Here is a 27,463-nt window from a genome sequence, read left to right on the forward strand (position 1 = left end):
CGTTTATATTAGGCATATTTTACCACACAAACAGCAACAAAAAAGAGCCACTGTGAACTACAATCTAGTCAGTCTAAGAGGGGTCTTAAATTTCACATTTGTTGCCATTCATATCTATCAGTAGTGCAAAGAACAGCCTGAATGTGTTGAGTGGGAAATGACACTTTGGCCATGCTCTTCCATTCTTGTCTATTACATCCAAATGGGGGAAGGGAAAGAGGATGGAATGCACTGGCAAATTCTTTCTTTTTAGGTAAGCTGGATAAATTAGCACTTCATTGAAAGTCATCCACAATGATCCAGCAGGTAAAACAGATTTGTCTTCATTCAACAACTTTTTAATTTAGATCTACTTGGTAAAGTAGTGACTCTTAATCAGAGGTGTGTTTCAGGAATCACTTGGCGTGCCTTTTCAAGCTATATATTCCCAGGCTCCAGCCCAGAGTTAATAAATTAGCATGTATGCACATACACGTGTGTGTACCCACCCCACATACTTCAATAACTAAAATGTGCATCTAGTGCCAAAAATGCAATGTAATTATATTTCAAAACACTAGTTAAATACAAATCCACTCGTATTTTTAACAACATCTGATAAAATTCTAGCACTCCAGTAAATTGTCCTTCAAATGTTAGGATAATAGCATTTGACTTATATTTTTTACTTCATGATTCATCCATCTCATGTTCTCATTTTTTCTTTCTTAAATGTTAAGTTCTGGTAATAGCTACATAAAGTCAGGATGTCATTTGGAAATTTAAGTAAATAAGGAGGGAAAACACAATAATTTAAAAGGAAAATTAAATAGAGAAGCAGAAATGTTTCTGTGATAAAGATGTAAATAGTTTTAGTCTTATTCTAAATTTAATTAAATTAGAAACTTACCCTGTCATTCATTAGCAGATCTTTCACAATAAAATTTGCTACTACAGATTTCATTGGGGAAGCAAATTGATCTGGTGCTAACATAGAAATGTGTCCCAATGAAACTAATGGAGTTATAAGTTGTTCTGGTACATCAGCATTCAGACTCCTACTGAGTGGCTATAAAAATAAAACAGTCAAAATTACCAGTTTTGTTTTATAAATATCTAGACATTCTATGGAAACAGTAAATGTTCCTGACCCTCCTGAGTTTGTTGTGCCCAAACAAAGCTGTGCTAATATGATCAAAAGTAGCTTCAGCCATATTAGACACTCAATTTTTATTTCAACTACTGAAATTCAGTAAGATTGAAAGAATCCAGGAAAAAAAAAAGCACACATAAAAGGCAGAAGTAAAAACAAGAACATTTCTGCATCATCAAATCAGCATTATTTTCAAGCCATCTACAATAATAGGCTTGTTACGTTGGTGGACTTCTTACCCTATGGGGACATTTTAAAGACCATGGACCATAAATAAGTGTTCACTGGGTTCTGCTGATACTATATCCAGTTTATAATAACAGGAGTACCTTTCCAACAGTGGAAATCAGGTCAAGGATCATACATAAGAAAAGGCAAACAGGACTAATTTTCAGGTAGGGTTTTCAGGTACTTTAAACTGGGTAGTTCAAAGTTACTTTCTGAGGATACATACCACAGAGCCAATAAAGCTAAAACTAAGTAAAATGTTCTAACACAAACACACAAAATATTCTTCTGTATGTAGGATTTGAACATATAATGTGAACTAAAGGCTATGAATACAGTGCTAAAAAAAAGAGAGCCCCTGCTCCCATAGAATTTATATACGAGGGTGAGACTAAAAAATAGCCAAAAAAAATCTACCTTCTATCTTCATCAAACCACACAGCATAAAAATAAAAATCAACATAAACGCATCCATAAACGCATCCTATATATTATATATACCTCAAAAATCTGTGCAAGCTGGACTTCTTTATTTGTGAATATGGCATGTATACAGTGAACAGCCTGTTTTGCTTGGTGTGGAGTACCTCTCTTTGCTTTCTGATGTAAAATGGGAATTAAGGTCCTGTAAAAAATAATATCATAGTTTAAAAAAAACCCATATACCACAAGTAGTTCTTTTGGTTGTCTCCTCTACCTACTTTCCCATAACTGTTTGGATGTATGCTGGTAGAGAAGCCTCTCATTATTTTTTTAAGTTTATTTAAGTAATCTCTACACCCAATGTGGGGCTCGAACTCTCATGACGCTGAGATCAAGAGTTCGCGTGCCGCACCAACTGAGCCAGCTGGGCACCCCGAGGAGACTCCTTTAAAAATTACCTCATCTATAGAAAGATTTAAAGCTCTTTATCTGTCCTCAGCTATAATCCAAGAAATACAATGTCTCAAGAAAAACTACTTCTGGGGGCACCTGGGTGGCTCAGTCGTTAAGCATCTGCCTTCGGCTCAGGTCATGATCCCAGGGTCCTGGGATTGAGCCCTGCACTGGGCTCTGGGCTCCGCAGAGAGCCTGCTTCTCCCTCTCCCACTCCTCCTGCTTGTGTTCCCTCTCTCGAGGTCTCTCTCTGTCACATAAAGAAAGAAAGAAAGAAAGAAAGAAAGAAAGAAAGAAAGAAAGAAAGAAAGAAAGAAAGAAAGAAAGAAAGAAGGAAAAAAGGAAAAGGCTACTTCGGGAGACAATCTCTGTTTTAAAGCCACCTCATGAATATGGAGAAATAAACAAGCCACCCTTAATTTATAATCTAAAACTTGCCCCATGCCATACTCTTATATCTACCTTCTAAGTACATATTCCTAATTTTCCATTTCCCTTTCACAATCCCCTTCAGTTATTTTAAAGCAGTCATGGAAAAAAAGTAGCAAAAGGCCAAGTTTTATTAAAAAGTTGAGATGATACCAGTGAAACAAAGTATGCAAGGATACAGACATATATTGGTAGAGGAGTAATAAAAGCATCTAACGATTATTGAGTACTTGTGCCAAGCACCTTTCTAAGTGTTTTTACATGGATTAAGTTAATTAATCCTCACAGTCACACAAAGAGGACTGTTATATTAAACAGATAAGAAAACTAAAGGACAAAAATATTATTTATTTAAGCTTCTTAAGCTGACGGAGCTAGTATTTGGTGAGGTTGGGATGTGAAGATGTGTTCCAAGATCCCTGCACTTAACCTCCAAATTGACACTGAAGATCAAAGTAAAACAATCTTTCCTTAGGACAATATGTACTTTATTGTCCTACATTACAGTCTTAAGCATTAAATGTTGATGATATGGGAAACACTGTACGAAGAAAACAGCATGTGTGTATCAACCTGTAAAAGAACAGGTATATATATACATCAAGTAGATAAAATACTCTTAAAAATTACGAAGTGTTGATAGTGACTCTTTTTCTCCTTTATATATCCTAAAGTTTCAGCTTTTTACAATGAACATACACATATTTTTTTTAATCAGAAGAAAATCTATTTAAGGCAAAAAAAAATTTAAGGAAAAATAGCTGTCATTCATTTACTGCAGTAGTCCTATTTTATAGATTATAAAGTCAGTTGTGTCATATACAATGGTGAAAAAGGGTCCTCTCATGAAAACAGGAGGCTAGACATTAAGAGCAAGTACCCCAGATTCCAGGTCATGCACCTCAACCAAAAAACTGGAACATATGCTAGTCAGCATAAAGTGGATTTGACATTTCTGAGTATGCCACATTTCTTTGTACGCAGGTTTAAAATGGTAAGCTAGGGATTTCTATGCCCAAGCAGCCTCCTTAACTGAGCACTCTTTTTCTCACAAACTCATTTACCAGTAACAGTTCTTTTTTTTTTTTTTTTAAGATTTTATTTATTTATTTGAGAGCGAGAATGAGAGAGAGAGAGAGCATGAGAGGGGGGGAGGTCAGAGGGAGAAGCAGACTCCCTGCCAAGCAGGGAGCCCGATGCGGGACTCGATCCCGGGACTCCAGGATCATGACCTGAGCCAAAGGCAGACGCTTAACCAACTGAACCACCCAGGTGCCCTACCAGTAACAGTTCTTATAAATAACACAAGTAACAAGGGAGACGCAGCACCGATCAAATTGTTGTTAAACATATTATTAATTCTTCTTAGTCTAATGAAATGACAACACATAAATCAACTTTAACCTTTTTCCTTGTTATTCTAGTGTGCTATAATCTAATGATGCCATCAAGGTTATTGTTGAGGCCTGCACTGTTGTGCTTCTCTGCTTTTCAATGATTCTCTCCTTCCTTCCTAATTAGTCTTTTTTTTTTTTAAGATTAAAAATTTTTTTTTTTAATGAGAGAGAGAGCACAAGCAGGGGGAGTGGCAGGGAGAGGGAGAGGGAGAAGCAGGCTTCCCGCTGAGCAGGGAGCCCGATGTGGGGCTCGATCCCAGGACCCCGGGGATCATGACCTGAGCCGAAGGCAGACGCTTAACCGACTGAGCCACCCAGGCATCCTTTTCTAATTAGTCTTAAGAGGTTTTGGGGCTCCTGGGTGGCTCAGTCGGTTAAATGTCTACTTTTGGCTCAGGGATGGAGCCCTGAGCTGGGCTCTCTGCTCAGCAAAAGCCTGCTTCTCCCTCTCCCTGCTGCTCTGCCTACTTGTGCTCTGTGTCAAATAAATAAATAAAATCTTAAAAAAAAAAAAAAAAAGAATATGAGGTTTTATTCCTTGTGTCCAAAAATTAACGATTCCATCTATCCCCATTTTTCCACTGCTTCATTTTGGATAGAATTCCTTTAAGAATAAATCCTTTACCTTAAAAAAGGTTCTCCTACCTTGAAAAACTCACCAGAAACTTTATCCTACTGTGTCAATGGTTTTTTTTCAATGTACAAATACAAAGATTATTCTCTCTCGACTATAAACTCCTTGAGAACAGGGACTGACTGTAGTAATTCTTTATTATTAGCCAGTACATGAGAATGAAGAGAATGTACAATAAACATTGACTTATTTCTCAAATTAAACTATTAGCTCACAAATTTAATAAAAACTAGGAGTCAGGAGTTCTCTTATCCTATTATTACCTGGTAAGGAAAAACTGGTTTGATTTGGATATATCCAAAACTATTTGCATATACCCTGAACATGTGATTCAACAGCTATCAGCAATGTGTTTTTCTTCCAAAAGACATCTCCCACATCTTTTGTCTAAATATAAACTCCCAGCACAAATTTGATCCTAAGGCAACCTCTTTAAGATGCCAAAGTAAAAATATCAACATGTATTTCATTCTTATGGTGAAAGGGGAAAGGTAATGAGAGAGAGATCAAAATTATCAAAGCACCACTGCCAACAACCAACCAATAAGATACGCTATTAAGCACACTACTTGATTATCCCATTCTTTGGTGAGACATGAAGGTGGCAGCTATTGAATTTAAACCAGCTGAGAAAAAAAAAATGAATATACTTAGATAACGAAGATATATTAACCATAAATTTGAAATCCTGTGAAAACTCTTGATTAATATTAATATTTAAAAATCTTGTTATAAACAAAGTTTCAGTTTGTTCTTTTAATGGTGGAGGAGGAGAATGAGGCAGAGTAAAGATAAAACAAAGGATACAGAAAAGTAGCTTTTTTTCCTTTTTTTTTTAAGTAGGCTCCACGCCCCACATGGGGCTTGAACTCATGACCCTGAGATCAAGAGCTGGATGCTCTACAGACTGAGTCACCCAGTTGCCCCCAGACAAGTAGCTTCTAAGTAAAAATTCTCTTTCCTCACTCCTATCTTCCTCCATGAAAGGGAAAATGGACTGTATGGCTCCCACACTTAAAAAACTTTTGTGTTAAAACAACAACAAAAACTACTTTGTGTTTACCATGAGAAAAAATATACTCACGATCGTATCTGGGGTAGGTCTGTTTCTATTTTGTGGCCTGTATTTCTAAAAATTTGTATAGCAGCTTCTGCTACCTTGTCATCTTCCATTCTGAGGCACTGTAACAGGGACTCATATGTCTCTGCAGAGTGGAACGAGGTAGGATGTGTGAAAGACAGAACCTGGAGGAATAGATACAGCTTTAGAAGTATAGACAATGGTTTTAATCCATTAAAAGATAATTATATTTTCTACTATAAATACAATTCAAAATATTGGGCTGCATATGCTAGCTATACAGAATGAAGATTTTATTTCATAGCCTCCTTTGCAATTTGTTGCATTTAATCAGACATTAGCAGAAATATCGTGCATTAGATTCCTTAAGAGAGTTGATTTATAGCCCTTGCCCTATTTTCTTCTTCACCTCTTAGTCTATCCTGATACTGGGAATGCAGAAAACGTGGCTCCTTTTTTATGGACTGTGATATTGTGAAGTGAACAAAATGTTAACACAGCTTTATTTCGCTGGCAAAAAGATACTCTATAAGCGATATTTTAAGTGGAATCCATCACAAAAAGTGCACTGGGTGTAGCTATAAACAAGCCATAACTGTGAACTTTTATCATGATTACAAACATAAATAATTATTCCCTTACTTATGCCTACATAAGTCCCAGTCTATCCCAAAGGAATGTACAGCAAGTTAGACATAACATGTCTACAAAGTTTACTTTCTATGAAGTGGGAACAATTTAGTTAGCATAATATCAGTAATAAGGGCTAAGTGGAGAAGTGAGGGGCAGGGGATGGAGTATGTAGTCTTAACTTATTCAATAAGCATTTATTTACTGGGTTATAAAGTAAAGAGATTGTCTCATTTGGTTAGGTTCTTGTTGATATTTAGATAATATGTTGACATGTTAAATAAGTTGATAATATAAAACCTTATTAAGTTTTACTTACAGAAAAAAGGAGAATCAAATTTGAAAAACTGAAAAAACCTATTAAAAATGTTTATCTTAAGGATGATTTCACTCTTAAAACTACTTAAAAATATAACCTCATTATTAAAAATATAATTAGAATCTTTCTTATGAAGCATCATATCAATTATTCCCATGAAATTATATTTAAGACCATTCTAGTACAATCCCATCACTGTTTTCTTGCTCACGTCCACTGCATTGATTTGTCTCTTCTCCCTTAGTTTATATATTGTAATGATCTAAACTTTTTTTTTTTTTTTTTTTTTAGATTTTATTTATTTGCGAGAGAGAGAATGAGAGACAGAGAGCATGAGAGGGAGGAGGGTCAGAGGGAGAAGCAGACTCCCTGCTCAGCAGGGAGCCCGATGCGGGACTCGATCCCGGGACTCCAGGATCATGACCTGAGCCGAAGGCAGTGGCTTAACCGACTGAGCCACCCAGGCGCCCTGATCTAAACATTTTTTGCCTTCAATTTCCTCTCCTCTTTACTCCATCTGATGAAAGCTCTGTCAAGTGCTGTTATCATATTAAAAGCCAGAATGAAAGACCCTGATAATACCTTTCTGCTCCAACAGCATTCCACAATCTAAAACCAATTTTGTCTCCCATTATTCCCCAAAGCAGTCCTTTTCTCTGGTTAGGCTAGACTCCAACAATTCCTAAAATATGCCAAGAATTACCTTCTTTGATGATGCTGTGTTTCCCCTAGATTAAGTCATATCTTATCCATAAAGTCTTGTCTGACCTGGCTCTTAATTGCTCTATTCTCTGAATTCTTTGGCATAAGAATATAAATATGATTAGCAATTGTTTAAAAATTCCCTGATCAGACAGATGCTATTACTATGTAACTCCTGTGAGCAATCCTACTGCTCCAGATGAAAGGTAAGACTAGATCATTTAGAACATACTGGTACAAGCACCTATTATTAAATACAGGCATGCAAATTATGAAACTGCAAACCCCCAAAACATTATTATTTTATAATGTAAAACAATTACATTATTGTAATGAAAAAACACACATTATTTTTATAAACTGTGATTTCTACCACAAATGTTTAATCTTTCAAATACTTTCCAGTGAAATAAAGTCCAACTCTTGCATATCCTTATGGGAGTTCAAATTAAAACTGTGGAAATGCATGGAGACAAAATTATCTCAAAAGTACCTTAAGAAGTTCAAGTCCTGAACGAATAGCTGTATCTGGACTTACACCCTCCTCTTCATCATCTGCTGTCCCCTCTATTGATTTATTCATCAGTTTTACCAGTGCACTATTAAAACGAGAAAATCTCAATTAGTAACCTTACTAGATTAGTAACTGTATCCTAATTGCACTGTGGCAGAACACATACAGAATCTAAACATCAGAGACAAATATGTTCATGGAGAAAAAACTTTTTTTAAACTTTGCTCCCTATTTGAAAGCTGAGATATTTTTAGTTTATCTCCCTATACCACCGACCAAACTCCATGTGTAACTCTACTGAAAACAACAAAACTAAAATTAAACGACACATACTAGAAATATAATTTACTATTGATTTCTATGTATAAAGATATCATTTACAATCTTAGGAAAAACAAAAGAGGGCAGCTGCTAAATGGACAAATGACAATTCACTCAAAGCAAAAAGCTAATAGTTAACAAAAACATGGACAAAGATGTTTAAATTAATCCCTGATAATTAATTTACTGAATCAGTAATTACATTCCTAGAAATTCATAGCAAAGCAGTTCATCAAAAGCATGTTATATTCATAAATAGATTCATCAATTAAAAACCCACTTAATTACAAAAATACAGATTCTAAGGGACACACGCACCCTGATGTTTATAAGCAGCCTTATCAACAAGAGCCAAACTGTGGAGAGAGCCCAAATGTCCATTGACTGATGAACGGATAAAGAAGAGGTGGTACATATATACAATAGAATATTACTCAGCCATCAAAAAGAATGAAATCTTGCCATTTGTAATGATGTGGACAGAACTAGAGTGTATTATAAGTGAAATAAATCAGTCAGAGAAAGACAAATACCGTATGATTTCACTCATATATAGAATTTAAGAAACAAAACAGACAAACATATGGGAAAGGAAAAGAAAGAAAGAAAAGAAAAAGAGAGAGGGAAACAAACCGTAAGAGACTCTTAACAATAAAGAACAAACTGAGGGCTGATGAGGGAGGGGGATGGGGGATGGGCTAGATAGGTGATGGGTATTAAGGAGGGCACTTACTGTGATGGAACACCAGATGTTGTATATAAGTGATGAATCACTAAATTCTACTTCTGAAACCAATACTGTACTGTATGTTAACTAGAATTTAAATATTTAAAAAACCATTTAATTGTCCAACATTATGGAATTAATTTTTCAAACATACCTAACCACCACAAAATGGAGTATTACTTGGTCAATAAAAATCAGTCTATGTAGCAAGATGATACTATTTTAAGTAAAAACAGATGTGATTTTTGGTTTTGAGACTGCTTCCTCATCAGTAAACTGAAGATAATACTACCTTATTTTGAGGGACACTAAATTATTACAGCAAATGGCCTAGTATATAGCAAATATTTAACAAATGGAAGCTAATGATAAATTTTAGGTGAAAATTTTTCCTTTGGAAAAATATGCATATTTTAAATTATTAAAAAAATTTTAAGTACAAAATATATAAGATGCACATATGCATCTTCTATATAATTTAAACCACTTTTAGTACTTTTCTTTCTAACAACACAATAATTTAAAAACCTTAGTATCTTCAATTGATTTAAAAAAACAACTTTTTTTTTTGAGAAAACAAATTAGGGGTGTGTGTAAATAGTAGCCTGAAATATAATTTATATATCATATAATTCACATATTTAAAATGTGTAATTCAATGGTTTTTAGTGTAGATTCACAGGGCTGTAAAACCATTACCACAATCTAATTTTAGATTTCTCCCCGTCCCCAAAAAAACCCCTTTCCAAGTCACTGCTATTCACTTGCACCTCCTCTAGCCCTAGTAATCTATTAATCTACTTTCTCCTGTTATAGATTTCCCTATTCTGAATATTTCATATAAATAAAATCATACAATATATGGCCTTCTGTGACTCCTTTCACTTAGCAAACTGTTCTTAAGGTTCATCCATGTTGTAGTATGCATCAGTATTTCATTCACTTTAATCCTGAATAACCTTCCAGTATATAAGACAATTTATCCATTCATCAATTGACAGACATTTGGGTTGTTTCCACTTTTTTGGCTATTATGAATAATGTTGCTATAAGCATTCATATACAGGTATGGACATATATTTTCATTTCTCTTGGACATATATTTAGGAGTGGAATTGCGGGTTGCTATAGTAACTCTCTCTGTTTTCACTTTTTGAGGAACTGCCAAACTGTTTTCCAAAGCAGCTCCATCATTTTACATTCTCACTGGCAATACAGGAGGGTAACAATTTTTTTGCATCTTCTCCAACTCATCTGTCTTTTTGATTATAGCCATACATGTGCACGACACACACACACACACACACACACACACACACACACTAACATTCCCATCTCCTCACAAAAAATTGCCTTATGTCCCCTGTGTCGTCAATCTCCTTTTTCCATGCTGGCAATCACTGATCTGGTTTCTGTCACTACAATTTTACCATTTCTAGAATTTCATATATTTTGTGTCTGACATTTTTTAAGTGACATAATTCTTTTGAATTATGAGGAATCTCTTTTGAGATTCCTCCATGTTGTTGAGTAGAATCAGTAGTTTATTCCTTTCTACTGCTGAAAAGTATATATTGTATGGATATATCACAGTATGATTACCCAATTATCAATAGATGGACGTTAGGGTATTTCCAGCTTAAAGATATAAATAATTTATTTAATTAATTGCTATAAGCAATTAAATATACATCTTTATGGCAATTTATGTTTTTTTTTCCTTGTAGACAATATGTAGTATTGGGATTCCTGAGTTGTATGGTAATATTATATGTCTACTTAATGTTACAACAAACGGTCTCCTACAGCATCAACACTTGGTATGGACAGAATCTTTAATTTTAGCCAAATGATTGTGCAGTGGCATTTCTCATTGTAATGTGAATTTATATTTCCCTAATGAGTAATAATGTTCATTGTCTTTTCCTGTGCTTATTTTCTATTTGTATATCTTACTTGGTGAAGTCTGTTCAAATCTTCTGTTCATTTTTATACTTTGTCTTACTGAGTAGTAACAATACTTTTTATATTCTGGATATAATCTTTTATCAGGTATATGCTTTGCAAGTCTTTTCTCCCAGTCTGTAGCTTGACTTTTCTTTCTCATAATGGTGTCTTGCAAAAAGGAAAAATTATTTCATTTTCTTTCATTGTTTGTGCTTTTTATGTCCCATTTAAGATATTTTGCTCACCCCATATTTTGTTTTATAAGTTTTAGCTCTGACATCATATATTTTTTAAAAAGTTATTTTCAATTTGAGAAAAATATTCTGAATTAACTTTCTATTAGGAGGAAATCCTATAAAATGATTAATTTAACAGGATTATAAATGTGTTTGAAAAAATTATGTGTTTGAAAAAATGATACATTAATTTAACAAGATTATAAATGTGTTTGAAAAATTTAATTTAACAAGATTATAAATGTGTTTGAAAATGTATCTAATTATTTGCAAGAGGTCATCCATACATTTACTTAATAAGTATTTAATGACTACCTATTATGTATGAAGTCTTAGGGTCTGTCCTGAAAGTATAGTGCAAAACAAGACAGACATAATCTTTTTCATTTATAATGTGGGTACATCACCATTATGAGTCGAGCTATAAGAAAAAGACCCAAGTCTTGAAACCAGGATTGTAGTCCTTCCTCTTATAAAAGTACTTTCATTTCTAAATGAGAGAAATAATACATACACCATATACTTCACAGGGGTATCATGCAGCAAAAGATTATTACCAATTCAAGTACACGTTGAAAACTGCTTGGGAAGTCTTCTATGTGTCTCTTTCTCTTCCATGCTGTGTTAACAATGGATACAAATCTTCACCATTCTATCTCAGGTCTAAATCCTTCCACTGAGCAGACTACCTACTTTACTTTTAACCTAACAGAGAATAATGGAGGCCTTGAGTGAAAACTAATGTTCTATACCCTACCTTCTAACTTCCTCTCATTTGTATCTATTATTTTTTCATGTCATAGGGGAAGATTTCCTTCTTTCTATTCCTCTTTAGGGATGTTGCACTATCTTAATTCTATTCCCCTTCTCCCATCTTCAACCTCTCTTCTTTTCTATTAGTACCCCTCAAAGGTATTTCAATATTCAAAATTCCTTCATTAAAAACAACAGAAGACCCTTCTTCAAGTTTACTCTCTTCCCATCATCTCATTTTTCTCCTTTACTTTTATAGCTAAACTGTCCACAGTGGCTGTCCCACATCTCAATTTATCTCCTAAAGCAGAGTTTCAAAGTGTGACAAGGTATTTATCCCCTTTGATTTTCTCATACCCAAAGGTTGCTGAGTGGAACCTACTGGGATCCTGTTGAGCTAGGCCAGTCACGTCTGGCCTTGGGTAGTCTTCTCTGCTCAAATATTATCATTTTCTCTGTGTATCATGATGTGTATTTGAGAAGGACTATCCTAAGCTCTTCTCAATAGCTGGGTCATGTGGGTTTGCCCTTGCTACCCCAAAGAAACTATTCTGGCTATTGTGATGTTTCTCCCTTTTCTAAGTCCAATGGATGCTTTTTACTATCTATTTTCCTTCTGGGTAGCATCTGACCCGCCACTTTTTAGTCCCTCTTTTCTGTTATCACTCTTTCAAGATTTTCCTTCCACTTTTGACCATGTCTCCCTAAAAAATTTTTTTAACTGAAGAATTGTCATATGATATTATGTTAGTTTCAGGTATAGAGCATAGTGATTTGGTATTTATAAACATTATGAAATGGTCACCACAATAAGTCTAGTTACTATCTGTCACCATACCACACTGTTAGAATTTTTAAGAATTCAATGAATTCCTTATCTTCTGGCAGCCTCTTAATTTTCCTTAGGATTCAGTCCTCACCCTTTTCTTTTTAAATTTTACCCTCTCCCCGAGGTTTCAACCATTATTATAATCATTACTTCATTTTCCACCACTATCTAAAGACAAGTAACTAACTGAAACATGCATATGTGTATTTGTATAAACACAAGTCTGGAGAAAATATACTAAAAAAAAATTGGTTATATTTAGGATGATTTTCTACTATCCTCATTCCTTTCTTCCAAAATCCTTCATTATGGTTAAAGTACATGCAATTTTCTAACTACTTCTTGATTCCTTCTGCCTTTGTCTTTTTTTTTTTTTTTTAAAGATTTTATTTATTTATTTGACAGAGACAGAGATAGCGAGAGCAGAACACAAGCAGGGGGAGTGGGAGAGGGACAAACAGGCTTCCTGCCATGCAGGGTGCCTGATGCGGGACTCAATCCCAGGACCCTGGGACCATGACCCAAGCCGAAGGCAGATGCTTAACGACTGAGCCACCAGGCGCCCTGTTTTGTCTATCTTTTCGTCCTAGAATAGCTACTAACGTTCATTCGGTAATTACTATGTGTGAGGCATTGTGCTAAGTGTTTTATATATCCATGTCATTTAAGCCTCTCAACAATTCCAGTTGTTACTGTAATGTATTATTCTTATTTTAAACATAAGGACATTAAAGCTCGGAGCAGCTTAAATAATTTACCCCAGGACACAGGGCTAGTGGCCTGGGCTGCTCTCCTCCTGCAGTCTTCACCTGGCCACCCTCCATAATTCCTACTCATCTTCCATTACCCATTTATGTGTGATCTATTTCAGAGCCTTCCCTAACAACAAATCCATCCCACACAATTTGGGTTATATAACGAACCTTCTCCAGTTACCCAATGTATTTTACAAACTGCTCCATTAAATGTATGTTACATGAATAAATAAACCCTCTATGTGTAATTTAATAGTCCATGAAGAGGTGATTATACAGAAAGAGTATTATATGACATACATATTTCTCATTAAAATTAATAAATTGGAATTTTGCATACAATTAGTCTCTCAGAAACCCTAATCATAGGTTCATTTCTCTGAGCCTTAACACCTATGATGTTACTGAAAAAATTGAGTTTCTGGTCTTTTAGACTGGAGATCACTAGCTTATATAATTTACTAAAGTAATGAAACCCTATGAAGCTTCATGGAAACAAACAGCAAATGCCATTATATGTCTTTCAAAGTCAATATGCAAAGGCAAGAGTACTACTACATGTACTATATCCTTGATTTACCTCATTAGAATTAAATGGCATAGAGCAAAGGACACTGACATCAAAAATAATAAATCTGGTGGGAAATGATATGGCCACTGTGGAAAACAGTATGGAGGTTCCTCAAAAAATTAAATATAGAAACACCATATGATCCAATAATTAAACTACTGCATATTTACCCAAAGAAAATGAAAACACTAATTTGAAAAGATATATGCACCCCTTTGTTTACTGCAGCATTATTTGTAACAGTCAAGACATAGAAACAACCTAAGTGTCCACTGATAGATGAATGGATAAAGAAGATGCAGTACACACATACACACAAATATTATGCAGCCATAAAAAGGGATGAACTCTTGTCATTTGCAACAACATGATGGACCTACAGGGTATTACGCTAAGTGAAATAAGTCAGACTGAGAAAGACAAATGCCATATGATTTACTCATATGTGGAATCTAAAAAAAATGAATAAACAAACAAAAAGCAGAATCAGACCTATAAATACAGAGAACTGATGGTTGCCAGAGGGAAGAGGGATGGAGGGATAGGCAAAATGAATGAAGAGGAGTGGGAGATACTGGCTTCTAGTTATGGAATAAGTCATGGGAATAAAAGGTACAGCATAGGGAATATAGTTCATGATATTGTAATATCACTGTATGGTGACACATGGGAGCTATATTTGTGGTGAGCCACAGCATTAGAGATGTTGAATCACTATGTTGTATACCTGAAATTAATGTAACATTGTGTTTGAAGTATACACAAATAAAAAGAATTAAAAATTACTGCCATCCTTTGGAAAAATCAATCAATCTATGATTTTTGCCATTATCCAGCTGTGAACAAACCATTTACTCTTTGAAAACCTTAGTTTTCTTATTTGCAAATAAGGAAATTAAAGAAAAAGGAATTCTTAGTCAAAAAGGAAAAAGACAAACATCGCTGTTATTAGCTGAATTGCATACCCCAAATTCATATGCTGAAGTCTAACCTCCAGTACGTGATGCGACTGTACTTGAAATGAGGGCCTTAAAGGAGATAATTAAGGTAAAAGGTGAAATGTGTGGGACATTATCCAATATGACTATTGTCCTTATATGAAGAGAAGATTAGGACACAGACAATGTGAGACCTTGTGAAGAGACAGCGAGAAGAAGGCCGTCTGCAAGTCAAGTAGAGAGGCTTCGGAAGAAATCAAACTTGCTGACACCTCTATCTTGGACTTCTAGCCTCCAAAACTGTGAGAAAATTAATTTCTGTTGTTTAAGTCACCCAGTCTGTAGTATTTTGTTATGGCAGCCCTAGAAAATCAATACAACTGGCATTTCAATACAACCAAAGCAGTAGTTCACATATGGTGAAGTAACTAGCTAGAACCAGCTCTCCTAATCCAAGGCTGTTTAAAAAGAGAACCAATAAAACCAAACCAAACCAAAACGAGAGAGAGAGAACCAATAAGTGCTATGTAATAACCCAATATGAAAAGGAAGACATATAGCTTATCTACTATACCAGGCTACTTAGTTTTATGTGTTCTAATTTTCACAATCATCCAACAGGGAGATATGACACACATACTGAAGTTAAAAATAAAATGAAAAACTCAGATAAATTACTGGGCTTCTTTCAAAGCCACAAAACTGGTACGTAGTAGACACAGGTTGTGAAACCAGATTAGTCTAAGGGCAACTTGTGCTCTTTTCAAAATACTATTCTGTTTTCACATATCTCAAGTAAACAGTGATATATACTAAAGGAATGTTGTGTGGCCATCAAAATGGTTAAGAAAACTCAAAAACTGATTGATAGCCTATAGATGTAAAATTTTCTTCTTTCTCCATTCTTAATATTCTTTTTTTTTTTTTTTAAAGATTTTATTTATTTATTTGAGAGAGAATGAGAGAGAGAGAACACCTGAGAGGAGATAGGGTCAGAGGATGAAGCAGACTCCCTGCCGAGCAGGAAGCCCGAGGCGGGACTCAATCCAGGGACCCCAGGATCATGACCTGAGCCCAAGGCAGTCGCTTAACCAACTGAGCCACCCAGGCACCCTCCATTCTTAATATTCTTAATTTCTTTAATGAGCACATATAGGCTAAAGATAAAACACAAGAACCCTTAAAAAAATAAAAGCACTGAAGTAAGCCAAAGACTAGAAAACAAACAGGCCCTTCTTTCAACTTCAATGATACATCCTTCTGCCATTAAAAAGGTATACAGGGAACCTTTTTAGGTTTTCTTAGGGACCCAGAATTTAAACTTACAGCACTGTGGTTTCAGATTATATTCTATTTTTCAGTGAATATATTTCCTAGCTTACCTTATGGCTTCTGAATCAATGTGCACAGGTGCAATTCTTTCCAACAGAAATTTGACCATCTCTAGAAAAGGATTTGTTGGCTGCTTAGGATTTGCAAGTTTTCGAGCTATTTCTCTCTATAGAAAGGAAAGATTTTACCGTAAGTATGATTTACTTTCATATTTTTCAAAATAAAAATAATTATAGGTATCAAAAGCATTTAAAGATTCAAAACCAGCAGAATCTGCTTTAGACCTGACTAAATTTCTGCTTTAGATCCTGACTAAAATTGTATACTCATTAAGTAATCAAAACAAAATCTGGACTGTGGGGAACAGAAAGGGGATGACACAGTATAATTTATGCCTTCTGTCTCATATTTCTCCCATGAAGTTATTGATTAGTAAACAATCTTTTTTAATGCTCTACTTCCAAAAAGTTAAAAATTTAAACTTTCATGGGTATGTCTTCAGTTTATTTCAAAATTTACTTCAAACTAATAACATAATGTTTATTAGTTTATTTCATAATAATGTCATAATATTTTGTTTTATTTCAGTTAATGATTTTTTTAAAGAGGGGAAGATTCGTAAGTATGTAATTATAAAGTTTTTTTTAGTTCTGGAAGAACATAGCTGATTTCAAACACAGTTGTATTACATCAAATATCTCCTACAAGGAAAACACATTATTGATGGAATTTCTAAAGAACATATTAGGACTTAATGATTATAGAACCTAATTCTCCCAAAGAAAAGGTTAAATTTACAAAATGCTGGGCATTAGGGAAAGAAGTTTAATAACAATGCTTTTAATTGAATATCTGTGATGAGTAAATGTAAATCTTGGCTGATAAGATAAAGCACATTAAAAGTGCTTTCCAAACTATAAAGCAATAACAAATAATAGTCATTTTATGTACTCTTTCCATAAAAAAAAGAAAAAAAACATTATATGTTCAGAGGGACAGGGGAAAAAGGAAAAAATTTCTACTGTAGTTTTCAGTGACATCCTGACACATATTAATTATAAAACCAATATTAAATTAGATACCATCCATGTCTGTTAATAGAGTGTAAGTCTCAGGAAAACTTCTTAGTCATTAAGATGCCTGATTTATTTTGCAAGCTGTAATTAACTGAGCAAAATTTTAGCATTTGAGAAAATAAAAGTATTTTAGTCAGTGCTCGGTCCTTACATACTTTGCTCTAACCAATAGATATACATTTTAAATCTGAATTTAAGTATGTTACTATCTTTTGAAATCAAATCTATTTTGTGCAGGTCTCCCCAAAAGGGGATTTTTCTATCCCTAGTATAAAATTTAGTTGCTTTAACCTAAGATAAAGTCAGTGATCATTTATTAACAAATAAACCTATTGGAAAATTGCTAGACAAACTATATAGTCAGTACTTTGGAATAGATTACTAAAAAAGGAAAAACTAGGCATTAGGAGAGACAGTTACAGTAGAAAAAAATAAAGGAAATGTTAAAGGGAAAAATAATTCAAAATTATCTAATCAGTAATAACAATATAAAATACACCTATGTACATAAACAATAACACTAGACACAATGAACTTTTATTTTAAAGTAGGCTCCATGCCCATCGTGGAGCCCAACATGGGGCTTGAACTCATGACCCTGAGATCAAGACCTGAACTGAGATCAAGAGTCAGATGCTTACGCAATTGAACCACCCAGGTGCCCAACACAATTAACTTTTAAAACCTGACGTTTTTGTATTCCAATATAACCTTACATTTAGGTAATCCCTCATAACAATATTTTATGTATGCAATATCTAGGTACTTTCTCATAACAACTACATGTGGTAAGATTCTTAAGTGATACTGGGGATTAGCAGCAAGCCAAATTAGTTTGTGACAACAAAAACCAACTAATTAGTTTGTAGCAACAAGTCAAGTTTCCTTATTTACACAAGAAAAAAAAATACCCACACATACTTCCAACGCATAAACAAGAAATTTTATAACTGAAAAGTAGTTGATAAAGCTTCAAACAGAAGTAATCATTTGTAATCTTTTTAGGAAATGACAGCAGAAAGAAAAAAAAAAAATTCTTTCTGCATCCCTGACAGTATTTCCAAAATTTCTCATCAACTATGGTAACACTGTAGATTCATACTACTACTGATATTTACTAATTACATAAATTGTTTAGTATATTAAGCACCCTTATGGAGTATCAAGGAAATAAAGAAACAGTCCCTATTTTTTTTTTTTTTTAAGATTTTATTTGAGGGGCGCCTGGGTGGCTCAGTTGTTAAGCATCTGCCTTTGGCTCAGGTCATGATCCCAGGGTTCTGGGATTGAGCCCTGCATCAGGCTGCCTGCTCTGCGGGAAGCCTGCTTCTCCCTCTCCCTCTCCACTCCCCCCTACATGGGGTTCCCCTTTTTTGCTGTGTCTGTCAAATAAATAAAATCTAAAAAAAAAAAAAGATTTTATTTGAGAACGCATGCGTATGAGAACAAGTGGGGGGAGGGGCAGGGAGATAAGCAGACTCCCCACTGAGCAAGGAGCTAAAGGTAGGGCTCTATCCCAGGACTCTGAGATTATGACCTGAGCCGCGGCTGAGCCACCCAGGTGCCCCAATCCCTATTTTAACATGCTTATAATTTATTAATTTTGTTATTACAAAAATAAATAGCTTAAAAATTCTGCATCTATATATCCTTTGTTCTTCATACATTTTTTCCTTTCTCATTTTGACAATAAAAACATTTGTTAAAAAAAATAGTATTCTTTCACATACAGTGTTCCCTCTCATATACTTCTGTTGTTTTCCTAATCAAATGTCTCCCAAGAGGATTTAACATTATCAATATTTTTCGTAGCTGGAAACAGTAAACTAGATAAAGCAATTTCTCACAAGAAGCAGTTTCTAAAGGTTTAACTTTCATGTTACAGTGATCTGTTGTTTTTGGTTCGTGTGTGTGTCTGTGTGGTGGGTTTCCCCCACCAATAAGCAATTCTCTGGACACCAGCAGGATGTTATAATTCAGCTCAATTCTGACACTGTCTACCCCGAGGTAGCATCAGTTCCCACAGGTTAAGAGTTCAGTCTTAAGAGACTGTTTCCCCCCAAACCTCCAGACATCAGTTGTAAGCCCAGGTTGTTACCTATACTCCTGACCAACCGCCTGTAAATCTAGATTCCCACGACCCCCTCCTTCCTTGGGTCTGATGAACTTGCTAGAGCAACTCACAGAATTCAGAGCAAAATTTACTTACCAGATTACTGGTTTATTATAAAAGGATACAGATCTAAGAACAGCCAGATGGAAGAGATACATAGGGCAAGGTATGTGGCAAGGACAGGGAACTCCCATTCCCTCTGTGAGCCTGCCCCTCACCCCAAATCTCCACATGTCCACAGACCCGGAAGCCTCTCTGAATCTTGTCTTTTTTAAGTCTTTAATGGAGGCTTCATTACATGGGTTTGATGATCAAATCATTGACAACTGGTGACTGAACTCAATTTCCAGCCCCTCTCCCCTTCTCTGATGTCAGAGGGTAGGATTGACAGTTCCAATCCACTAATCATGTGATTGGCTACACAGGGAACCACTCCCCACCCTTAGCTGAGCTCCCAAAAGCACCTCATTAACATAACAAAAGACACTGTTGCAGCTCTCAGCACTTAGGATGAGTTTTAGTCCTGTGCCAGAAATGGGGGACAAAGACCCAATATATATTTCTTACTATAAATCACATCACATCTTGTATCATTCTCACTGAACCATAGAAAGGTTAAATGAAAAGAAAACAGGAAGCACTTGATGACTGTTAATAAATAGCATAACGTAAGTTAGCATCTCTCTCCCCTTTCGTTCTTTTCTTCCCTACCTCCTCCAGGAACTATACCTATGCTAATATATATGAACCAGCCTTAAATTTCAGACTTCTAAACACAACTGCTGCGAGGCCACACATCGTTATCTTCTCCTACCCTTCAAACATCTTCTCTGATAACCAATCACTCAAACTAGAAATACAGGAGTCATTCTTGATGTAGTGGTCTAATCCCTACTCATCCTTTAAGATTTGATTCAGGAATCCCTTATTCTAGAATAAGCTATTCCCATTTCCACCCCTGCCTGGGACGGCTGCTGTTCCTTTGTGTTACCAAAGTGCATGATTCTATCAGAATACTTACCACCCTGTATTCTCTATTGAGATATTTGCCTGCCTCTGTCATCTAAACTGCAACCGCAGTGAGAGACCATGTATAATACAATTTACTAAATTACGCAGTGAACTATAATGGTGTAGACTTGATCAAGGGACAACCCAAAGTTTGGCCTTCAGAAGATACAATGCATATTCAGATAACCTTGTAGGGAAGGGTTTTTTAAGGTGTGGTTCATGGACGACTTGTATCATAATCACTCTGAGACTGTTAAAAAGATGGAGATTAAGGATCCCTCTCTACTTATTTTAAGAATTCCTAGTGTTTGTCATAAATATGTAACACCATAAGAATTACTTTTCATTCACATCTTATAGGGCAGTGCAAGGGGTCTTGTATTAGGTCATATATAAAATTTCATCTTATCTTATTCTAACATATTATGAGGTTGATAATATTTATAGATGAAGAAAAGGAAGCTCAGAAATATTGAGTAACAGTCACAATGGCAATAAATGGTCTAGCTGAAATTCAAACCTAGGACACTCTCAAATGCTCAATTAATAAGCTTCCTTTCCAGGAATTTAGGTCATAGGGAGGTGTTAGAGCAAAAAATAGCAAGCAGAGCTCATGCTATGGCAAATATGTGATCCTTCTCTAGGACCAAGGTGTGGAAACTCAAAACCTGAAGTCCAAAGGAAAAGCAAATCTATTCGGCACATATCATAATAGACTGCTCATCCTCTCTTACTATAGCATCATGGTGTATGTATTAATCCACAGTATGTGTCTATTGTAATTCCTTGCTCAAAGTATTTGATCTCTATTCCGACAAATTCTGTTACTGAGTAATGCTCACCTCTTGAGAAGAAGTGACTGTCATTTAGAAAAAAAGGAAGTGGTAGTATATACACATTAGCAGGGGACAGAGAGGGATTCTCAGAGAAAGAATGAAAGCTATATAGAGCGACAGAAACTAAATTTTATGTTTGTATACTTCTTTATTCTTTTCTTCAACTTCAGAATGAAACTGTCAGGAAAAGAGGAATGTGATACTAGAGGGTATATATAACTAGTACCAGCAACCCTTGCGGAGAAAGACAAAATGATATAGATATTCTGGAAAACAGCAAAAACTCTTCTAACAGTGGTCATTTTCCAGAGTGTTTAAAGGGTATTATAAATCCTATTTTATACTCAAGAATACATAGATATGTTAAATAATGTGCTCAGAATACACAATGTTAATGTAAAAGCCAGAAATTACTGTGAAACTTCCACCAAATAAACTAAAAAACATGAATAGCAGAAATTTTTTCTTCTAGAAAAGAATTCTATTAGCTATTCTGTGGACCATTACTTAAAATATTTTCAGAATAACTCCCTCCCCCCCCCCCCCCCCAAAAAAGTATCATTACCATGCCCTTTCCAGTGCAACTGTGGTCCTCATCTCTACTTTCTTGGTTGCTAAAATCAGGAGTGCTGATTGGCTGCACTGCATGGCTGTGGTATTCATCCTGAGATATTTTGGTTACAAACATCTGTTTTGCATATACTTTTTGGATTTGGAAACTCTTAGATATTTATGGTCTGACAAATATTAGGAATTCATGTTATTGCCATTTTCCCAAACTCACGCTCAATTTCTGTTTTCTCAGACCAAAAACACCACTTGATTGTTCTTTCTCAAGGTCATTTGTTGAGCAGTACTCAGTTTGTACTGGATCTTCCTACAAACAATGGAATATATACAAAAAACACTATTGAGGACCTATGAGATCTAGACTCTACCTGCAGCTCAGCCACTATCACCAGCTATAAAATACTGGACGAGAAACCTTAAAATCCAATGTCTTTATTTGTAAAATGAAGTGGTTAAAACAACTCTTTTTTTTAAAAGATTTTTATTTGAGAGAGCGAGAGCGAGTGAGCAAGCACACGCATGTAAGCCAGGGGAGGCACAGAGGGAGAGGAAGGGAGAGGGAGAGAGAGGGAGAGGGGGGGAGAGAGAGAGAGAGAGAGAAAGAGAAAGAGAATCCCAAGGGGACTCTGCACTGAGCGCTGAGCCCGACATGGGGCTCCATCTCATGACTCTGAGATCGTGACCTGGGCCGAAATCAAGAGTTGGACGTTTTACTGACTGAGCCAGACAAGTGCCCCTACACCAACTATTTCTAAGGTCTTCTCAAAATATTTCATTCTATGACCCAATTATATTAGTAGAGACCCTGTAGGACACAGTACTCTGGAACTAGAATCCTAAATGCCAAAGACATAAATGCAACCTTTAACTGTTTTCAGCAAACCACCCAGCACTTGGCATATCCTCATCCCTAGACCCAAGAGAAGAGTCCACTGTTCTCTTCCCTAAATTAGCTTTCCCTCTTCTCTTCCTAATCCTTTTTTTTAAAATCCACTTAGAGACCTAATATCCCTAGAATGAGTAAAAAAAATACCTATTCCATGCTCTCAAACCACTTCGTATATACATCTATTATAGTCCTCACCCCTTTAACACACAAATAATTATTGCACTCTAATTCTTTTTAGAACAAAGTTAGACATAAATATCTGAAATAATTTTCCTTTCTCTTATTCAGCTCTGTAAGCCTGGTCACAAACATAATAGTTGTAACATACGTAATACCATAGAAATACAATTTATTTAAATCCTAAAGGTCAGTGCTGGGCCAGGTATTAGGATATATATACACAGATACATACACAAAATCTTCTAACAATCCTATGAGTTTCTTAATGTTTATAGATGAGAAAAATGAGGCTACAAAATATTGAAGAACTTACTAAAAAAGGTCACACTGATAGTAAATGGTACAGCTGAAATTCAAACACAAAACTCTCATAAAATGCTGTATAAATGAATGGATGAAGTTTTCCTTCCTGATATTTTCAGTGAATACTGGTTTTCTATAAAATAAAGAATCCAGGAATAGAATGAAGACAAAAGCCTAAATAGGAATTACCTTATTTATAAATGCATATATGGCAATGTAACTGTTGCTAATTTATTGACAAGGGTTATTTCCATGCTAATACATGAGTGAAGAAAATGCATACACACATAAGCATTTAGAAAATTCTATTTACTTAACAAACGTCTACTAAATACAAAGCATACTGTTTTGCTCAATTCCTAGGACCAAACTCCCTGGCTTAGTTCTCTAGTGTTTTTCCTGGAATTTGGTTAAGCAGTGGTAAGAGAGCTAAGCTGACCACAGATATACTCCTGGGTAATTTAGAGTTCACAATATTGTTAAATTAACACAAATAATTTATGTAAAGCAGACTTTAATGAAATATAAATTTCAACAAGCTAAGCTAAAAGAACACATGTAGAAGTATAATTTACTAACCACACAAACATCTGCCTGTTTGCATGAACAGGTTGGGCTGATTAATAACTCCAGCTGAGACCGCAATTTCTCATCATCACCGAGAACCTGGTTAAATTTCTTCACAAAATCTTGTGCTTTCCCAGGGTCAGGCAAATTCTCTATAAAATTGAAAGAGAATCAGTATTATAAAATAAAAACTACTATACTAAACTAAAAGCAAGTGGTCTTAAAAATTATGCTGAGCTATCAAAAAACAATCAGCCTAACTGGTTCTTAGAAATAAAATTAAGAGGATTATTTTCTCTTACTTAGTATTAAATTGATAGTCCCATTATGTAAATTGTCTGTTTTGATGTTTATTATATACATATGGAGTGAATAAACAAACTCACTTGCTATGGTCATCAGTTTTCCAAACATGGCAGAACAGTTAGCCTCTGACTGAAATTTAAAACAAAAACAGAAGTCATGTTTGCTACCAAATTTCTGTAAGAAAATCCAATTACACATTTTTAAAGAAAAAAAAAAACCCAAAACAAAACAAAAAACACCACACACTAAAAAAAAAAAAAACAACAAAAAAACAAAACAAAACAAACCAAAAAACACCACACACTAGCCACCAGAAAATCTACGCCCCAAGTTGGTAACAAAGAATTGTGGAGTAGCGACAACTACTAAGTTAGGACAAACAGAAGGAAAGGTGATGTCAAAAAGAGGTTTTTAAAAATTAAAAAGGAGTAACATAACTTCCATAGGGAAAACATCTTGCCAGAAGACTGAACTGAAGATAACTGAAACAATTATGGTTATCAAAATTACTGTGAAGCGATACATCAAAGAAAATTAACTAAAAATGTGACAAGTAGAAAAAAATTTCTTCCTGAAGAGTTCTATTAACTATTTTGTGGCCTATTACTTAAATAACCTCAGAATACCACCTGCCTCCCAAAAAGTAATTCTGTATAGTCCAGCACAATAAAGTTATTACCTTATTACTAAATTTGTATGAAATTTGAATAATTTGGATCAGAAATTGGTAAACTATGGTCCTATGGACCATCTGTTATTGTTCAAGTTTTGCGGAAACACAGTCACATTTGTTCACTTACATATTGTCTATGACTGCTTTTGCAATTTTATAAAGGCAGAGTTGAGCAGTTCACCAGACTTTATGGCTGGTAAAGCCTAAGTTTTTACAATCTGATCATTTACAAAAAATTTTGCCAACCCTTGCTTTAGCATCAATAGATCCTTGAAGGGTCTCTGTCTATAATTTCCTAGTTAAGAACACTTATTCTAGTAGCAAACACACTTAGAAGTATATTAAGAAATTATTCAAGTTTCTTTCCCCCCCATCTTCCAGAAGACACTGGGCAAAATTTTTTTGTTAATTTGACTTTGCCATATTTATAGAACTGGTACCTAAATTTGATAGTGACTACATTGAAGGGCCCAAAATCATGGAGTAAAAAAAAATCATGATTTCTCATAAAATTTTATCTGATGTTTAATTCTAATTATTTGAAAATTGATGAACCATGTATAAATTCTTAGTATCTGAAATGATAAACTAGAAATTACCATTTCTTTGTTCATACTAGAAAATAAGATTTTGTTATATTCATTTACAGTTAAAATTTAGCTTGGAAAACTAGAGAAATTATGTGTAACCGACATTTGGAAAACACTTGAAAGTTTTTACTTGCTTCATTATGTGTAATTACAGAAAAATTGAACGATGACCATAACAAACTATTAATTTAAACAAATCATGAACCTACTGTAGGTTGCTTGTGCAAATCCAATAGTTCTCGTACATGACTTCTAAGCATGTTCTGACACTTCCACATTTCATTGAGAGCTCTGTTAAGTTATAAATATGAAAAAGATATGTAATATAACAATCTGGTAATTATTCAACTTTACTACTTTTCTTGTTGCATGGGATAGATACACTATGCTTCTACATCTACCTAAAATTTTAAGCACCAGCACTTATTTATAGGATTAAGACAGGTTAGCTTAAAATAGTATATAAAAAACTTCTTATGAGAGAAAATATTTGAGAAGTTTAGAAGGATGAATAGGATCTTTCTCGGTAAATGGGGACTGAAAGGCATTTTTTTTAAAAAAAGATTTTATTTGAGAGAGAGAGAAAGCAAGCTTGAGCATGAGCAGGGGGGAGGGGCAGAGAGGGAGAAGCAGACTCCCTGCTGGGCGGGGAGCCCAATGTGGGGCTTGAACCCAGGACCCTGAGATCATGACCTGAGCCAAGGGGAGACGCTTAACGGACTGAGCCACCCAGGCGCCTGGGGACTCAAAGACATTCTAAGCAGGGGAAACTAGAATGTTCCGGTACCAAAAAAAAAAAAGATAAAATGTCATCAAAATGCCTGGGATAGGTAACTTAAACGTTTTTTTACAGATTGGAGCACAGAGTGTGAATGGAGTAGCATCAGGAAGCTGGAACATACTGCAGAAAAGGATCAGATCATAAAGGCATTTTCATGGCAGGCTAAGAGGTATTCATGAAGGGCCATAGAAATAAACTTAGAAATGATGTAGATTCAAGACACCAAATTTAACTTGAGTGTGTTTATTATTCTACACTTCTTTCTCTCCATGAAAGCAGATTTTCTTCTCTCACAAACCCAGTCCATAATTCCAGGTGCCCAGAGGGATCTCTGAGACATTAGTCTATGTTGGAGTATTATTTGCCAATATTTTGAAATATAAAGAGACCAAAACCTTAGGCTAGGGATTTACTACGTAGGGTGAGCATTAGGAATTACCTGAAAATTAAAAAAAAAAATGATGGCTAACGCCTCCTAATATAATACACTAAGGATACAACGTTACCTCTGTAGAATTTCTGCTGAAAATGCATAATCCCAATCTAATGAGGAAACACTGGATGAACCCGAATTGAGGAAATATTCTACAAAATTGGACTGGACCATGCAATACTCTTCCCCAACCATCAAAGTTGTAAGAGACAAAGACTGAGGAATGGCTCCAAATTAAGAAACTAGAGACATATGACAATGTAATATACAATCTATAATCCCAGAAAAGAAAAAAAACCCATAAAGCACATTATTGGAACAACTGAGGGAACTTAAATACACATTAGACAATAACATTGTATCAATGTTAAATCTCTTGATTTTGATAAGAGTACTCTGGTCATATAAGAGAATATCCTTGTTCTTAGGGAATATACACTGAAATATTTAGGGGTAAAGGGATCTAATGTCTGCAAATTACTCTCAAATGGTTCAGAAGAAAATATTTATGTAGGGATAAAGAAAAAGTATATGCAAATGGCAAAGTGATAAAGCAAATGATGAATCTAGGTAAAAGTGCTTTGTACTATTTCCGCAACTTCTCTGTAAGTTTGAAATTATATGGAAGTTAAAAAACAAATACATAAAATATAATATACACATATAATAATAATACACACACACACACAAGCTGAGGTTCTTTTCAGAAGAATCAAAATTCTTAGTGACGGGACGTGTTTACGTTTTTTTTTTTTTAAGATTTTATTTATTTGACAGAGAGATA

The 27,463-nt window shown here is 34.9% G+C and overlaps 1 protein-coding gene across 5 annotated transcripts in view; it reads right to left on the bottom strand.

The window, feature by feature from the left end:
* PDS5A (PDS5 cohesin associated factor A) overlaps positions 1 to 27,463 on the bottom strand; it is a 137,909-nt gene that overhangs the window by 43,847 nt on the left and 66,599 nt on the right. For all 5 annotated transcript variants that reach the window (XM_064584392.1, XM_064584391.1, XM_045881292.3 and 2 more), the window contains exons 14-21: positions 25,675 to 25,756; positions 24,283 to 24,331; positions 23,909 to 24,048; positions 16,402 to 16,517; positions 7,922 to 8,027; positions 5,781 to 5,941; positions 1,862 to 1,985; positions 890 to 1,048 (exon numbers count right to left, since the gene is read on the bottom strand). In XM_064584392.1, the coding sequence (XP_064440462.1) occupies positions 890 to 1,048; positions 1,862 to 1,985; positions 5,781 to 5,941; positions 7,922 to 8,027; positions 16,402 to 16,517; positions 23,909 to 24,048; positions 24,283 to 24,331; positions 25,675 to 25,756 (937 nt within the window). The remainder of the gene's footprint in view (positions 1 to 889; positions 1,049 to 1,861; positions 1,986 to 5,780; positions 5,942 to 7,921; positions 8,028 to 16,401; positions 16,518 to 23,908; positions 24,049 to 24,282; positions 24,332 to 25,674; positions 25,757 to 27,463) is intronic.

The sequence above is a fragment of the Mirounga angustirostris genome, unplaced genomic scaffold (assembly GCF_029215605.1).
Source record: "Mirounga angustirostris isolate CCGP_5_RB_7025 unplaced genomic scaffold, mMirAng1.0.hap1 SCAF_2, whole genome shotgun sequence".
NCBI lineage: Eukaryota > Metazoa > Chordata > Mammalia > Carnivora > Phocidae > Mirounga > Mirounga angustirostris.